The sequence below is a fragment of the Salvia splendens genome, chromosome 4, assembly GCF_004379255.2.
Source record: "Salvia splendens isolate huo1 chromosome 4, SspV2, whole genome shotgun sequence".
Classification (NCBI taxonomy): domain Eukaryota; kingdom Viridiplantae; phylum Streptophyta; class Magnoliopsida; order Lamiales; family Lamiaceae; genus Salvia; species Salvia splendens.
The window spans coordinates 6,952,672-6,969,846 of record NC_056035.1 but is presented as its reverse complement, the minus strand read 5'-3'; the positions used below and the strand labels follow the sequence as shown (position 1 = coordinate 6,969,846).

The window sequence follows — 17,175 nt, the reverse complement described above, 5'->3', positions numbered from 1 at the left end:
TTTACACATTTTTTTTTTCTTTTTCATTCAAATTTTACCGATTATGTATTAAAATTTGTATAGTCCTTAAATAAAACTTATGAAATTACCATTAAAATGGCTCCGCCCTGCCCTAATCCTTCGGTGCATGATGCATCTCAAATTTATTTGTACTGAAATGACTCAGTGCGATAACTAAGTATGGATCCAAGTCCAATCAATATTCTGTGTATAAATAAAATTTATGAGGAAAACGGAATACCAAACTGAATAAATAAAAATAACAACGCGAGGTTAAAAAAAATTCAATGATTAATTTATTTAATGTATAATCGGTCCATTTAGAAAAAATAAACGTGAAATATTAAATGCAGGGTCGGAACTAAAACTTTGAATAAGCCGGTGCTAAAATTATAAAAAGTAATAGTATATATATCTATAATAATATTTTATTATTCTTACCTCCTTTATTTATTTTAAAATTTATAAAATGATGAAAACACAATTACATTATTGAATTTCAAATACATTCAAATTAATAAATGTAGGAACGTTTTGGTCAATTTCATTATGTTCGGAATTAGAATATTAAATTATAAACTTTCAAATTTTCACAATTATCACATCCGATTACAAAAGATAGTCTTTTATTAAAATGAGAAAACAAAAAAAAGAAAAGAATATATATATATATATATATATATAGGTTAGTGATCAAGATATAACTAATTTTAAGTGTATAACTAGAGAACAAATCTCAGCCACACAAATAAATGGAACAAATATTATTTATTTTAATAATATAAAATAGGCTAAGGGTATTTTTGGAAATTAAATTATAAAATTTCACTGTATGTTGCCGTTTTTTCACGTTGCTTATTCTGTTGAAGCATCGTGTTGCTGCTGTTGTGGCAGATACTATCGTGGCCTTGGCCTTCCTATGCCTGGCGGCTTCGATCTGGTTAGTGTCCTCATGGGAGGACTGCAGATCGGAGTAGTAATCGGCCATGGCGCGGCACTTTTTGGTGTGATTCTGCTCGAATTGGAGCTTCTCTTCGTGTAATTCGTCTAACTCGTGCTTTTCCTGGTCGTCGAATAGGATGAGGGAGGTGATGATGTCGCTGAGGCCTTTGGTCGGCGACGGCGGAGATGGTGGTGGCGGTTTTGCGGCGCTTGCGGTGGTGGAGGAGCTTGTTTTCGATCATGTCGAGAGGAAAATGCGTGAGAGGATGTGAACGCTTCGACGAATGTCAAACAACCGTAATTGAATTTGAAAAGGGAAGAGTCAGAGGTGTATACGAATATACAATATGCAATACGCATATACATATATGTGATATAGCGTGTGGGAATGTGAAATAGCGTGTGCAATTGAGATTTGAGAAGTTTAGTAGAGAAGTGGGTAGAGACGGTGACTAATAAAACACATCACTCCTAGCATTATTTTACTTCACTCTTGTTTACAAAACACATCACTCTTAGCATGATCTTACTTCACTCTTGTTTACAAAACACATCACTCTTAGCATTATTTTACTTCACTCTTGTTTGCAAAACACATCACTCTTAGCATGATCTTACTTCACTCTTGTTTACAAAACACATCACTCTTAGTATTATTTTACTTCACTCTTGTTTACAAAACACATCACTCTTAGCATGATCTTACTTCACTCTTGTTTACAAAACACATCACTCTTAGCATTATCTTACTTCACTCTTGTTTACAAAACACATCACTCTTAGCATGATCTTATTTCACTCTTGTTTACAAAACACATCACTCTTAGCATTATCTTACTTCACTCTTGTTTACAAAACACATCACTCTTAGCATGATCTTACTTCACTCTTGTTTACAAAACACATCACACTTACCATGATCTTACTTCACTCTTGTTTACAAAACACATCATTCTTAGTGTGATTTCACTTCACTATTGTTTACAAAGCACATCACTCTTTAGCATGATTTTACTTCACTGTTGTTTACAACGCACATCACTCTTAGCATTATTTCACATATAAGGATATTTTTTTCCCACCAGTAGACTTTGAAATAATTAATTTATTCAACACATTTATTAATGAGTAAATGAGATGCTTTTGCACTGAATCCGAGGAGGCGAAGGAATGGTAAGTTGTGGCTGAAAAAATTATTGTAGCATTAAAGTTGCACCGAACGCATTTTGAGAGAGAAATAATATTTTCAAATGAATTCAATTGAGGCGGGCGGGTTTGGGGGAGATCATGTGCATGCGGTCGTACTCTATCATCATGTGCTCGACGACGTCGTCGTCGATTAAGGAGACGAGGGCGTCGAGGTCCTCACCGGGGAGCTGGTACTTGGCGGAAATGTCTGTGGCGTCGGAGATGAGGGATTTGAGCTTGGCGGAGATTTGAGAGAATTTGACGGAGCGGTCGACGGCGACGATTTAGGTGTCGCCGCGGAGGTAGGAGATGTGGTGGTCAGTGACGGATCCAGAAAATTGAGCAAGCCGGGGCTGAAATTTAAAAAATATATATAAATATTAAAATATATAACCTTACATGTAATGTCTGCTCAACTTTTACGACACACTAGATGATAACTGTTTCCGGCGAGTCGCCATGTCCTGAAATCGCCGAAGAATGGTCTCATTTCCAATTTTTTTAAAAATTCCCCTCTCAATGTATACAACTAAGATATCATTCATCCATTTGTCTCCCATTCTATTGCGCAAATCTGTCTTAATAATTTTCATGGCAGAAAATACTCTCTCGACAGAAGCTGTTGCAACCGGGAGGATCAGTGTCAACTCAATCAAACGGTACACCAAGGGGAAAGCTTTATCGCTTGCGGTAGAAACCAAAATCTTTGCTAAATTTCCCAAATCTTCAATGTTGGAGAACTCAACTTTATCAACTATATCATTGATATAAGTTTTAAGTTGATATGGAAGAGACATACATTCTATAGGCGAGAAGTCATTCGGATAAAGTTCTGCAAGACGAACCAACTTGTCAACATTGAAGCTAGCAAATGAGTTTTTTGGACTAAGGCAACTCATGCAAATAAGCAATTCCGTATTCACTTCTGGAAAACGATTCTCCATCTCTTGAGTAAGTAAATCAAGAACCTAACAATATCAAAATGTGAGTTAAGTATTTAATAGATAATTAATTGTAATCATAACTGAGAAATAAAATGTGAATCTTACTTGACAATAAATCTCCACTTTATAATGATGATAATTAGTAACACGCCCATCCCGATTCATACGCACACGATGATTGATGGTATCATTCATACCAATGACATCAATGGAATTAGCCACACAAAACTCTTCAACTTGTCCCAAGAATTCATTCCACCCATTCTCTCTCAAATCTCGCAAAGTCCTTTTGGTTGTATCAATCAAAGATGTAGCTTGAACAATATTTTGATCTCCAAGTTGTAGAATTGTTGACAAATCATTTGTTGTCCCAAGCAACTCTATCATCAAGTGCAAAATAAAAACAAAGTCATAGCTCACCATCCTCATGACCAATGTTTTTGATATACCTCTATTATCAGGATTACAACCATCTTCAAACACATTTTCAAGCACTTCAATTATCGACGACCACATTTTTTTTAAACGAAGCAAAGTAGTAAAGTGTGACCCCCATCGAGTGTCGCCCGGTCGCTTTAAACTCATCTCTTGATTTAAACCCCTTCCACTTTTAATTTCTCCACTTTCTATAGCTTCGACAAGCTTTTCATGCTCAATCTGCCGTAGTTTGTCCTTTCTTTTACAAGATGAACCACATGTGTTGACAATCATAGTGGTAATGGTAAAAAAATCACTTACAGCACCATGCGCTTTTGTAACATTTACCACAACTAATTGGAGCTGATGGGCAAAACAATGAACGTACTTGGCAAATGGATTTTCTTTCAATATAAGTGATTTCAAACCATTGTACTCACCTCGCATATTTGATGCACCATCATAACCTTGACCTCTTAATCGTGACAAAGATAAACCATGCTTAGCAAATACAAAGTCAATCCCTTCTTTCAAAGATTTTGCCGTGGTATCAGTGACATGAACCAAAGCCAAGAATCTTTCTACAATCTCTCCATCATTGTTAACATACCTCAAAACCAATGCCATTTGTTCTTTTATCGATGCATCGCGCGCTTCGTCAACCAAAAGAGAGAAATTGCGATTTTTAATATCTTCCAAAATAACTTTTGTAGTTTCAACAGCACAACAATTTGTCAATTCCTTTTGAACTGAAGGACAAACCATCTGATTATTGCGAGGAGCATTCTCCAATGTCACCGCTGCTACCTCAAGTTTTTGCTCACGCAACCAATCAAGTATCTCTATAAAGTTTCCCCTATTTTCAGACTCCAATGATTCATCACTTCCTCGAAAAGCCAACCCTTGTTTCAACAATATTCGAGTCACATTTAAAGAAGCAGTCAAACGAATCCGATAGTTGACTTCGTCTTCCCTATCAAATTTCATCAAATTATACTCTACACTTTGTCTTTGATTTTTAAATCCTTCAAAAAGTATTCTTGCCTGATCATGCGTGCTATTAACTGAACCCTCGTGTTCTCTAAAAATAGCAAGAGCATTTTTCCAATTTTTACACCCTGTGCTCACAAAGACATCATCACCAAACCGATTGTCATTAATAGGCCTAAAAAGATAACACCAAAAACAAAATGCTGCATCTTTATCCACACTATACTCTAACCAAGCATGTCTTTCAAACCATTTATATTGGAAACTCCTTTTCTCCTTGCCAAATGAGCTTTTCTTAAACACATGACCTTTTGGTTGGAAAGGTCCCTTCGACATATATTCTCTTCGAATGCGATCCCTATCTTGGACATCATACTCAACAATAGGTCTCCGTCTTCCCGGGTCACAATCTATGTTTTCCACAATAGATTCAACACTTGCAACATTAATTCTTTCTTGGTTCATGATTGGATTCGGAATTGGAATACTACTATCATTTGAAGCACTTGTAGTAGTTGAATCATTCCTTGGTCTTTTGGAAAAATATCTATGCATAACTACAATCAATAACAATAAAATTTCTTAGTGCTAGATGATATATATATTCATACAATAATAACTTTACAAACATACTATTTGGACAATGTAAATGATTTTATACTAATTCTATTTTTACCTAACAAAATTAAAAAGCATTGAGGCAAATAGAACTTGAGATTTGACAAATGGGATGTACTGCACTAAGCCCTAAATTACATACCATGTATGATATATCACCTATTTACATGAATTCGTACCTAAATCGCGCTGAAGAACTCCGGCAGCGGCGGACGAAATCTAGCAATTCGAAAATCCACGCGAACTCCAGGCAGCGGCGAGCTCCAGGCGTGAAGTTTCTGTCAAGATTTGGGCAATTGGGCTAATTGTGTAGGGTTGGCAATTTGGCATTGTTTGATTGATACTTAGTTTATTAAAAGGCCCAAAATAAATGAGCAGCCCAATAATGAATTTAATAGCCCAAAATAAATAAGCCCACTTTTCATTCTTCTTCTTCTTCCCCAATTTTCAGTTTCAGATTTTAAAATTGAGGCGGAGACGGAGTCAGGGCTCGGCGGTTCGCTCCGGGGCGGAGACGGTCGGAGCACAGCGGTATAAGGGGGATTCGAGGTCCGGCGCCGGGCAAGCCCCCGCTGGCGCGGGGGCTTGGCACTGAGTAGATCCGTCGCTGGTGGTGGTCGGAGGGGCGGGACTTGATCTGGCCGCCGTAGCTGCAGAGTAATTTCCAGAATAGAGAAGGAGGAGAGAGAAGAATCGCGGGTTTCTTTTCAAATGAATTTAATTTGCATACCTAACCTGATGTTGGCTTAAATTCAATTGGCTATGCAATGACCATAATACCCCTGCCTTGTTATTATGGAGTAAATTTGTGATTGATGGAACTAATTTCTCCTTAAATTCAAAAATTAATACTAGCCCTTGATTTTATTGATCTTGTGGCTATGATTTGTTCTCTAGTTATTTGGTTAAGGGGTGTTTGCCATAGATCACTACCCTATATATATATATATAGTCTAATAAAAATTGAAAATTCATGATTTCATATTCTATTTTCAACTTTTGACTAACATTTTATACATTAACATAGATACACATAAATTTTTGATAGTTTGGAGATATGTAAAATAATTTGTTACGTATAAACTCAATATTATCCTATAAATGCAAGTAAATTAGCATATGGAGTAGCATTATTCCACAAATAAAAAAAATGCAAATTTGATTATTCATTATATCCACTAATCCCAAATCTCGAAACAAACTAGAAATTATAGTAGTAGGAGGACCCCACACCGCTGGAAATTTAATTGTCATAATTACTTCCCTCTTCTCTTTGGTCTCCTTCGTCTTCTTTATGTAATAAAATGTAAAAAGTGCAGTGTAGACACAGACAACCATGATGTGAGTACTAGGATGGGCACCGGCCAAGCCCCCGCTGGAGCGGCGGCTTGGCCACGCCTAGCTCCGTCCCTGAATTTAAATGTAAAATCAGCGATTAAGCTGAGAGTGAGACGTGCTTGTATTATTTGGAATTTGCATGTGGCGCCTCATAATATTCGTCATTTCACCCTTTTGATGCGTGCTGCTTCGTCATCTTTAATCCAAGCTTAATCACTTCCAATTAAATTTCTTTTACCTGTAAAAATTACGGCCCTCAATTTTTTGTGGTAACGTGCCTAATGGTAATAGTCTCTCCGTCCCAAAAAAAATAGAGCATATTTACCATTTTTGATTGTCCATGAAAAATAGAGCATATTTAAAAAAGAAAAGTTTTCAACAACTTTTCTCTTACTAATAATATGGACCTCACATTCCACTAACACTATTTCTCTCCTACTTTTTTCTCTTATCTTTTACTTTATCAATTCTACATTAAAACCCGTGACATTCACAATGTGTCTTATTTTTCGTTGACGGAGGGAGTTAAGGTGAAAATGAATTGGGACGTATATCAATTAGCATGTTAAGATTTAAGTCACGTCCAAAATCGCGAAATACATAGATAAATTAATATGAACCTCTCCTTTTTTCGTATATGACCACACAAAGAGCATTCTTATCGTCCACAAACGAGTTCCTGAAATTAATTCTTAACAAAGTCATTTTATTCATAGATTTCTTATTAATTTATTTATATATATTATTTCATACTAGTATTTTACATTCATAATATATTTTGGACGCATCAAAGATCCAAATCAAGAATTCAAACAAAAACGCCAATTTGAAGATTGAAGACTAAAAATTGGGACCAACCAAGTTATTGTAGCCAAATTGAATAATGCGGGACCAAAAACTGCAACAATTAGAGTGACATTGAATTATAAGGATTGGCTAAGATTGAAGACAGTGTCATCATCATCAACAACTAATCTTTTCCAACCCTAATGCAAAAGAATATTAATGCTCTTATCTGATATGAGATGAGGTGAAAGGTTTTGTTTGGATTGCTCCTGCTTTTTTGGCCCTTGGATTGGATCTTCTGGATAACACTTTTATCACGCCTTATGACCCCGATAAGACCTCCCAAATATCTTCCTTACTTTTATTGCATTTGTTTGCTTCCTAAATTCTTACACTGATCATCTATTCTTGAATTTGCTTTTTTCTTGAACAACCTTGTTCTTGTTTTTTTCTACAGAATCATGGATAACCATCACCATCTTCACTCTTTCCCTTGTTTGAATTGCCAACCTCACACCTACATTAGAATGGTACTCCACTATATATTAGTATTAAATTCATGCAACATCTATTCAATAATTTTTGCAAATTAATCATGAGTTTGTCTTGGAGCTACAGGTTCAGAATATGATAGAGAGGTGCTTGCTATTCCGTATGGACAGAGATGAATGTGTGAAGGCGTTGGCTGAGCATGCTCGTATTCGACCTCTTGTAACTCTCACAGGTTTATCTTCACTTCATATCATAAGCCTTGCTTAATTTGTGGAGTTTGTAGTGTGTGATTACTTTGGAGATAGGTGCAAACAGTTTTTGCATGTTGTGTGTTGATCATTTTTTTTATGTATTTAGTGTGGAAAGAGCTGCTGAAAGAGAACAAGGACTTTTTCCAAGCATACTTCCAATCTCTATCTCTTAGGCCATACTCAAGTAAAAATCTCTTTATTCTCATTTCTTCTCACTATAAAAAAAGTTTTTATTCATTAAGTCTCACTCTGGAGATTTGGTTTCAGATACAGATATGTTCAAAGGGCACCAAGATTTGGAAGAAGAAACCAGTGCAAATACATAACTATAAGAAGATGAAAGAATTCTATAAGGGAATACATGTAGCAGCATTGGAGTGCTGCATTAGTTAGAACCTCCTAAATCCATAATTATCTTATCCCCAATACTTTTACAGTACTGTTTTTTTGGATGAATCAAACTTGCACTATAGTTATTATTTTGTTTGATATTGTTGTATCAAGAAGTGTGTGTGAAAAAAAAATATCTTATGAAAGCAATTACTAGTAGTTATTAATGTTTACTTTTCACTATAAATTTGAAGGTTCATGGTGCTGAAAAGATATTGTCCTTGCATAGCTTCAATTTGGACAAAAGCAGAAAAAAAAGCATACTTAATTATTAACAAAGCACAACCAACTGTAATCAATGAAGTCAATTCATGATCTATAAAAAGAAAGATAAAATAAAACTCAATTTTCATCAAGCCCCTTAATCAGCACTTGCAATTCTCTCTTTTTGAATGGCGTTGCCCGAGAAATTGACCCCTTCAATAGAAAGGTGTTGTGGTTCAATGCCTTTGTTTCATGGAAAGCATTGCCAAGAAAATGCACCTGAATTTTTTGTAGCAGCAGATAGCAGTTTAGCAATTTCCAGCAGCATAAAATTGACCTCTTAACATGCTAAATTTGAATGAGTTCTAATCTCATTATGTTGATGTTTCTGGTCGATACTAATTAGCTGTTTCTTTTTTCATACTAAAGAGCTACACTTGCAGCTAGAACATCAAAATTATTACAAAATCTTGTACTGGTTATATATAACAGTGATTACCTCATGATGGGCAATGGATTGCATGACCATGGTAATTTGTGTCTCCTTCATCACAAGCACTGACTTGTCCATCTCTATACTCTCTTTGTGGGCAATGTGCCCACTACACAGTTTCAACATGTGTAAAGAAATTACTACTGTAATAATTAAGCCACAGTTAAAATTTCCTAACCAAAAAAAAACTTACATTTTTGGCAGCTGCACTAAAAGCTTCCTTGTGAGTGATGTTGGGATGCTCAGCCTTGAGCCTCTTGATTTCATACTTGATGAAGCGATTGTATGCAGTCGGACCACGCTTCTTCTTTTCCGGTGCTGCACCACAACAAATTGCCATCAGATCATTCATGATAACTAACAATAACACAACAATTCATTAAGATTCAGAAACAGCTTTACGTTTCTGGATAACATGGTTGCACCATACATAATCTCTGTCTTCGTCGTCATTATCATCATCATCATCATCATCTTCTTCTTCGTCCGCAACCTTCTCAACACATACACACTCATGACTGGTTCAGTTCTTTGCAGTTAAAACAGTAATACGGCATTTTTACCAATTTACGGTGCTGGTTGATTGATGGAAAGAGGTGTAGCATGTTGAGAGAGAAGATATTATCGCAGTGGCCGCAATTGATTGTCACCACCATTGCTAAGCTGTTGTAAGGAACGATAACCTGAACAAAACATACCAAATTAAGTTATGTAATCAGCCACTAATCACGCCATTAATACTCAAATAGTGGATTAATTAACTACAAGTAGGATGGTATTGCAAATGCAGCATTCCACATAGCAAATTTGCTCCTGCAAGCTCTCTAATGCTGGCATTTCTCAGAGAGAGAAACAAGAGGAAATAAAAGCAGTTTGGAGATAGATGAGAATGTAGAAGAAAGTATCAACTGTGTTTCCTGTTTTATCAAACTCATGTTTTCATGTTTCTATATACAGTGACACATGTATGTCTGATACATACATTAAAATTTCAGCCTAAACTAGGAATATGAGGAGAGAAGTCTTATTACAAGTCCAGTGCTTCCTATAATGAACTATAATTGCCAATTCTTTCCCTTGTGATCAGACTATTTATTTTTCTCTTGAAAAATGAAACTGATGCTAACTACGAAATCTGCCATCTAACCAGTTTTGTCTTTCTTCAAACAAAAAAAATTGCAATTTAAGTCAAATGATTAAATAAGTGCTTCTCCAGCCATATATATATGGTCGTTGTGTGAATATTGTTAATTATCTAATTAATAATATAAACTATAGATAATATAATAAAAACATTATCTTTTAACAAAATTGCTTCCTCTATTAAATATAAATATAATATTAGAAAAATGATCTTGTACATAAAATTGCTTCTTGCATTTCTTACGTAGTCCTTATAGGAGTATGTTAATTTGTGAATTTTCTGTTCGTATAGTGACTACTAATATTTGTAGAATAGGTTCTGAGCAAATTGATTTGATGTTTTTATAACTCAAGAAAATTATAAATAAACTCATCTGAATAAGTTTGCTTATGAAATTATAATCCGTACAAAATGCATGAAGTAGATCAATTATAAATTTTCTTGTGAAATTGATTAATCGACGTGACAAAATTTTCGATGTAAGAATTTTAATTTTTGCCACACCTTAAAAACATGAGTTAGACTACTAAGTAATTTTTCGGATATAATCTTGTTACAAATTTTGTTGCAGACGACGCGATTCTTTCTATTTTCTCTGCCATGGAGTCCTGCTTCTTGCTCAGATAATGGAAAGTAAGCGCCGAAGTATTTGATATCAAGAAGACAAAGTTAGTGCTCAACACTCAATCGATCTCTAGTTCTATCCCATTCTAATAAAAAAAGGAAAGGAAAAATAAAACCCTCATCCTCACCGTACAAATTTGACTGCCAATTCAGTTAGTATTTCTCTTTTCTGAAACGTACAATACTTGTGAGGAATTTCTTTAATTCCTTTCAATTGCGGAGAAAACAGGACACGCTAGTTTCATTTTTCCCAATCACAGCTGGTGAATCGCTCGCATGTGTTTGTCGTGGAGTTGTTACTTTGATTTTCATTTTCCAGTTTAATCTCTTGGTACTTTCTTAGGTGTTGGTAAATTAGAGCTGCTGGTTTATGCAATCACCTAATTCATGATTTATTTTTTTTAATTGCTTCGATTACAATTCGGCGAGTAGGTATATATACCTGCATATGTGCATAGCTCCGCTATTTAGAATATAGAATAGATTGATGATTGGAAGTGTTTGAATTAAGAATGAGATTGTTAACAAGACTGCTTGATCATGCTTCCCCAGTTATGGTGGATGATACAACGGGTCCAAGTTATTGGTTGAACTGGAGATTCTTGCTATGTGCAGTATGGATTGTGTTAGCCATGTTGTTTTCTGCATTCCTAATATGGAGACACGAAGGGCATAGGGAATCCGGGGATGGCTCGGGTGGGGATCAGCAGGAGGCAGCAGGGGGCTTGTATTGGGATGAAGTTTGGGGGACTTGCTGGAAATCAATCCATCCTATTTGGTTGCTTGCTTATAGACTACTTGCTTTCTCTGTGCTGTTTGCTGTGCTTCTAGCTGATCTAATCATCAGTGGTGTTGGGAAATATTATTTTTATACTGAGTAAGTTTAATTTGATTTGTGACAAATGATTATTTGAGAATTTGATGTTTTCAGCTGTTTTCGTGATTGGTTCGTGTTTGTAGTCATAGTTGGAAAGGATGGATTATATGGTTATGAATTTGTTGTATAGTTTTTTAACCGTTGCTTGGATTCCTCCATTTATTAACTTCAGTTGCAACTGAGAGGTTCCACTATATATTTGAATAACTCTATGGCATCAATTGCGATATTTTGGGGGTAATAGTGGAAAGGTTGACAGATTGAATTGATATTGTGTTTGTTCTAACTTTCGTTCACGCTTTCCTTTGTCGAACAGGTGGACGTTTACTTTGGTAACTATTTATTTTGGGGTATGGTAATCTTTTCTGGATCTGCCTCTAATGCATTTCAAAGCTGTCTTAATTTTCTGGTAAATACCAAATTTGATTATGGCATACATTTGGTTGTAGCTTGGTTCTTCACTATCAGTTCAGGGCTCTCTGCGTTGCCGCCATGAAGTTGAACCAGATAGGAATAGCTATATATCGGCCAATGCAGAGCATTGCTCTTACGTACCACCGCAACTTGGGGAGCATGAAGATATATCCACCCAAACTAGAAACTCAAATTGTTCTGGTGAACCTAATTGCAGAACTGCTGCATCCATATGGGGCTATATCATGCAAGTAGTATTTCAGGTAAGAATTCACCTTCAGTCCTACAGATTATCTTAGCAACAATTGCTCGAATGGTATTATGGCAAAAGAAAGGTGTTTCTTTTCCCTTATAATTAGGCAGAGATTCATTTTGTCTTATTTTGAGTATCTCAGTTGTTGTCGACATAGAACGTACATTATAGGCTTATACGCAGTCCTGCTTTCAAGTTGCTGTTTAGTAGCAATGTGTATCTACATGCTTATGTGTGAATTTTTTCTTGTTAGTGTAACTTAGGAAACCTGCATCATATTTTATTTGTCATCTGCAGAAAGTATTGTGTTAAATTTATGTAACCTAAGAAACTTATGCAAGTTTCTCATACATTCATTTTATTCTGGTATAGATGTCTGCTGGGGCTGTGATGCTCACTGATTCCGTCTTTTGGTTGGTACTCTATCCAGCTCTCATTGCCAGAGGTTACAAATTAAGTTTTGTGAGTATAATATTTCCCAGTTATTTTTTTATGATTATCTTTCCACCATTGCGTTGTTTCTAGCATAGCAGTTCCTAACATGAAGGCCAATATCAAACTTTTTCATTATTAAGATGTCTTACTTCACCATATCTGCCTTCTTCCGTCATTGAGTCGACACTTTATTATTTTCTGCAGCTAATTGTCTCTAAGCATTCTGTCAACGCGATCCTTCTCCTTGGTGACGCAATTTTGAACCGCCTGGTAGTATCTCCAAGACCAAGTTACTATCGTTTCTAATGAGCTTGTGATTAACGGATCTCTAATTACTTACAGAGATTTCCCTTCTTCCGTATGGCATATTTTGTTCTGTGGACGTGTATCTTCGTCATTTTCCAGTGGATCATACATACTTGTGTTTCAATGTGGTACAGTTTCCCCATTTCTTCCCGATATTGTTATGATAAGTCTTGCAAGTTCTAACAAACAATGTGTGAAATTCTCTTGCTGAACAGGTGGCCCTATCCTTTCATGGACTTGTCGTCTCCATATGCCCCTCTGTGGTATGTAATACCATTCTTTGCAACTTATACATGTTTTTCGTAAATCCAAGAACAGCAGATTCTCTAACCCTCATCTTCTCTACCCCTTCTCTGATTTTTGTCCCCGTTGACATTTCTATCGTAAATTAGTTGTGGTTTGGTAACACTGTTAAACAAAATTTTGCAGGTATTTAGGCATTGGCCTTCTGGCCCTTCTCTGTTACGGAATATGTTTTTTCATATTCAGAGCAAAACAGAGTTATTTATCGAGATAAAACAGTCAGATGCCATTGGAATGCTTGAGAGCTTGAGCAATGTGGCTGCATATAGGTCATCCGCATTTCTCCACATTTCGCATAACATTGTTTAGTGATATGAGATATGTGTAACTTTTACTATCTTATATAAGCTCTGATTTTCATCTAGCGTCACGTTACAATTTTGTAAATAGAGCCTGATTATACCAATAGACTCTCCATTTTATATTTCACTGTGAAATACAAGGAATAGAGACAACCAATGAATCCATAATCTTACAGTAATCGAAAAATGAGGCATCAAAAAAATAAGTTATCAACACATGCATGGTATGCCATTTCAAACAACCAGGAATCATTTGCAGTTGGTAATTCTACAGTTTCGAAAATACAAGATATCATCAATCGGCCTCTTTGAAGTTGTATACTCGGCTCCCGTTCACATGTATCCATGGTGGACTGGTTTATTAGCAGCAACCATCTATCTGATTCACACATCATGTTAAAACAATGGAGTCATTGATGCTAGTACATGACTTTTTTTTTCTTCATATCTTCACATCTATGAATTTCGATAAATAAAAGTAATTCATGAAATTTGATTTTGATGTGGTAATACAAATATTCATTTGTATTTGTAACATTTGACCAAAAAATTAAGATCCATTATTCATAAATTGATTTTGTTAGGATTCGCACACACAAGGCTTTCACACACTCAATAAGATCACACACACACTCACTGTTGTATGAGATCACACAATGCAGAAAACACACACACTCACACTTTGAGTATTGAAGATGATAAACTTGGAGAGAAAACTGGAAAACTCTTTATTGATTAAACTCTTCTCTAAACTACATACACGGTGAGCTATTTAAAGCTCTATAATCAAGTAGCAACTGTTACTAACTAACTACAAGAAGAATCAAGAAAGCAAGAAGAATAACCGCTACATCTCAGCTAACTAACTGCTGCTCCAACGGCTAGTTCGGCTAGGTTGCTTCTACCTTCTCGGTTCAAGACCGAACTCCTTCCTCGGTTCAAGACCGAACTCCTTCCTCGGCTTACAACCGAACTCCTTCTCGGTTTACAACCGAACTCTTCCTTCTCGGCTCATTCCAGCTCAACGCCGAGCTTCCTTACCGAGCTTCCTTACCGCTGAGCTTACCGACTTCTGCCTTCTTCTTCTCGGCTAGTTCCAGGCTAGTTCCAGCTCGGTAAGCCGAGCTTACCGAACTCCTTTCTAGCCGAGCTTCTTCCAACTGAAATGAGCACTCCATTATTACAATTCTCCACCTGAGGGCTCATCTCAGTTCTTGCACAAACATTGATCAATTTCTTGCAATGATCAAACTTGTCTCTACCTAGATCCTTCATTTCAAAGCTTGACTTCAGATCTTGTTTAACTTTCTGAATTTCTGTCATAGAAGGCCCTGCAAGTAGCATATCATCCACATAGAGTAATAGGTAGGCAACGGGAGTCCTGCCTGCCTTCTTGATGTAGATGCAATCATCATATTCTGACTTGGAGAAGCCAATCTTCTTCATCTGTGCATCAAACTTCTTATTCCACTGTCTAGGACTTTGCTTAAGTCCATAAAGACTTTTCTGTAACAGGCACACCTTGCCTTCTTCTCCAATCTTCACATAGCCCTCTGGCTGTTCCATGAAGATAGTTTCCTCTAGATCTCCATTGAGGAAGGCTGTCTTCACATCAAGCTGTTGTAGCTCCCAGTCAAGCTGATTCACCACAGCCAATAGAATCCTAATCGAAGTGTGCTTCACAACAGGTGCAAACACTTCACTGAAATCGATTCCCTCCTGCTGTGTAAAGCCTCTAGCCACCAGCCTTGCCTTGAACCTGATTCTGTCTTTATCAGTGGTTTCTACTTTCTTTTTAAACAACCACTTGCAACTGATCAGCTTCCTCTCCTTTCCATCTGTATTCAGCTTGGATTTGTCCACCAAAATCCATGTTTTGTTCTTGAGTAAAGACTCTATTTCCTCATTCATGGCTTCAATCCATCTTTCTCTATCTTTACTCTGCATAGCTTCTTTATATGTGAGTGGATCTGCACCATCAATACCTTCAGCTGCACACAGAGCATAATACACAACATCAGAGAACTTTGTTGGTGGCCTTGTTTCTCTTCTAACTCTGTCCCTTGCAAGCTGATAGTCTCTGATAGAGTCTGATATAGACTCACCAGCTTGGTTGCCCTGAGTTGGAGCCTCTTCTTTATCTGAATCAGACTCACTCCCTGAGTCAATAACTCCACCTGCTCCTAGGCCAACTCCCACAGGCTCCACCTTGAAGAAATCACCCTCATCTTCACTGGAGTCCAGCTTATCTTTCAGGTATGGCATCTGATCCTCCAAGAACACCACATCCCTACTCACCAAGACCTTCTGCTTACCGGGCTCAATACACCAGAGCCTATACCCCTTAACACCCCTCTGATACCCCAGCAAGATACATTTCAGAGCCCTAGCTTCAAGCTTACTTTGCCTAGCATGAGCATAGGCCACACACCCAAACACCTTGTATTTTGAGTAGTCACTATGAGCTCCATACCACATGTAATCAGGAGTTTCAGATTTCAGGGCAGTAGATGGGCATTTATTGATGAGATAGGCTGCTGTATACACAGCCTCACCCCAGAATCTGCTGCTCAAACCAGACCCAAGAAGTAGGCACCTCACCCTCTCTAGGATTGTCCTATTCATCCTTTCCACAACACCATTTTGCTGAGGATTACCAGGAACAGTCCGGTGCCTCTTCATACCCTTCTCTTTACAAAACAGATCAAACTCAGCAGACAAGAACTCTAGGCCATTGTCTGTCCTTAAGCATTTAACACTTCTACCCTTCTCTAGCTCAACCTCCTTACACCATATCTTGAACTTTGTGAGTGTTTCAGATTTTTCTTTAAGAATATATACCCACAACTTTCTTGTATAGTCATCAATGATAGCTAGATAATACTTTCCTCCACCAATTGAACACACCGGTGAAGGCCCCCAAAGATCACTATGTATGTAGTCTAAAGGGGCTGTAGAAGAGTGAATACCTGTAGGATAGGGTGCCTTCTTAGCCTTTCCAAGTATACATTGCTCACAGGGGTCCATCTTGTTGAAATCTCCAGAGATCAGACCCTTCTTGATGAGTTCTTTCAAGCTTCCTTCGGCTGGGTGGCCCAATCTCTTGTGCCATAGCATTATGGAATCATCTGACACTGCATTGCTTTCTCCATCAACAGCCTTAGCCTTCAGATAATAGAGAATATGCTCTCTGTCAGCCTCCATCATCACTGCATCTCCAGATTTCACAAACAATTTTCCTTGACTCATCAATATGGTGAACCCTTTCTATTCCAGCATTCCCAATGAGATGAGGTTCCTCTTTACTTCTGGAATATACCTCACCCCAGTTAGGATCTTTATAGAGCCATCTTGTAGGCTTAGCTTTACCTTCCCTATTCCTTTGATCTGACAAATGTGATTATTACCAAGAACAACCGTACCCGATGCTTCTTGAAGATCATGAAACCAGCTTCTATTTGGGC

At 37.0% G+C, this 17,175-nt stretch overlaps 4 protein-coding genes across 7 annotated transcripts; 2 read left to right on the top strand and 2 right to left on the bottom strand.

Moving 5' to 3' along the window:
* Positions 1-2,549: 2,549 nt before the first annotated feature.
* On the bottom strand, positions 2,550-4,946 carry LOC121800571 (zinc finger MYM-type protein 1-like). The gene is made up of 2 exons (XM_042200119.1): positions 3,180-4,946; positions 2,550-3,098 (listed from the first exon to the last, which is right to left on the bottom strand). Exons 1-2 carry the CDS (start codon positions 4,944-4,946, stop codon positions 2,550-2,552), a joined length of 2,316 nt encoding a protein of 771 aa, XP_042056053.1.
* Positions 4,947-7,519: 2,573 nt separating this feature from the next.
* On the top strand, positions 7,520-8,523 carry LOC121799683. Its single transcript, XM_042199119.1, has 4 exons — positions 7,520-7,753; positions 7,842-7,947; positions 8,073-8,150; positions 8,234-8,523. Exons 1-4 carry the CDS (start codon positions 7,685-7,687, stop codon positions 8,290-8,292), a joined length of 312 nt encoding a protein of 103 aa, XP_042055053.1. The 5' UTR covers positions 7,520-7,684; the 3' UTR covers positions 8,293-8,523.
* Positions 8,524-9,060: 537 nt separating this feature from the next.
* On the bottom strand, positions 9,061-9,890 carry LOC121800570 (axial regulator YABBY 5-like). The gene is made up of 5 exons (XM_042200118.1): positions 9,819-9,890; positions 9,617-9,736; positions 9,456-9,546; positions 9,247-9,410; positions 9,061-9,162 (listed from the first exon to the last, which is right to left on the bottom strand). The coding sequence occupies exons 1-5, from the start codon at positions 9,888-9,890 to the stop codon at positions 9,061-9,063; spliced, it is 549 nt and encodes a 182-aa protein (XP_042056052.1).
* A 740-nt stretch (positions 9,891-10,630) lies between these two features.
* LOC121801440 lies at positions 10,631-13,831 on the top strand. Of its 4 annotated transcripts, none has more exons than XM_042200927.1 (9): positions 10,631-10,676; positions 10,769-11,698; positions 12,015-12,048; positions 12,148-12,375; positions 12,738-12,827; positions 13,005-13,070; positions 13,143-13,234; positions 13,322-13,369; positions 13,536-13,831. In XM_042200927.1, the coding sequence occupies exons 2-9, from the start codon at positions 11,334-11,336 to the stop codon at positions 13,621-13,623; spliced, it is 1,011 nt and encodes a 336-aa protein (XP_042056861.1). In that variant the 5' UTR covers positions 10,631-10,676; positions 10,769-11,333; the 3' UTR covers positions 13,624-13,831. The 4 variants fall into 4 exon arrangements, with proteins under 4 accessions (XP_042056861.1, XP_042056862.1, XP_042056863.1 ...); XM_042200929.1 differs by lacking the exon at positions 10,631-10,676 and having other exon boundaries at positions 10,726-10,865; positions 11,374-11,698; XM_042200930.1 differs by lacking the exon at positions 10,631-10,676 and having other exon boundaries at positions 10,733-10,865; positions 11,437-11,698.
* The last annotated feature ends 3,344 nt before the right edge of the window (positions 13,832-17,175 follow it).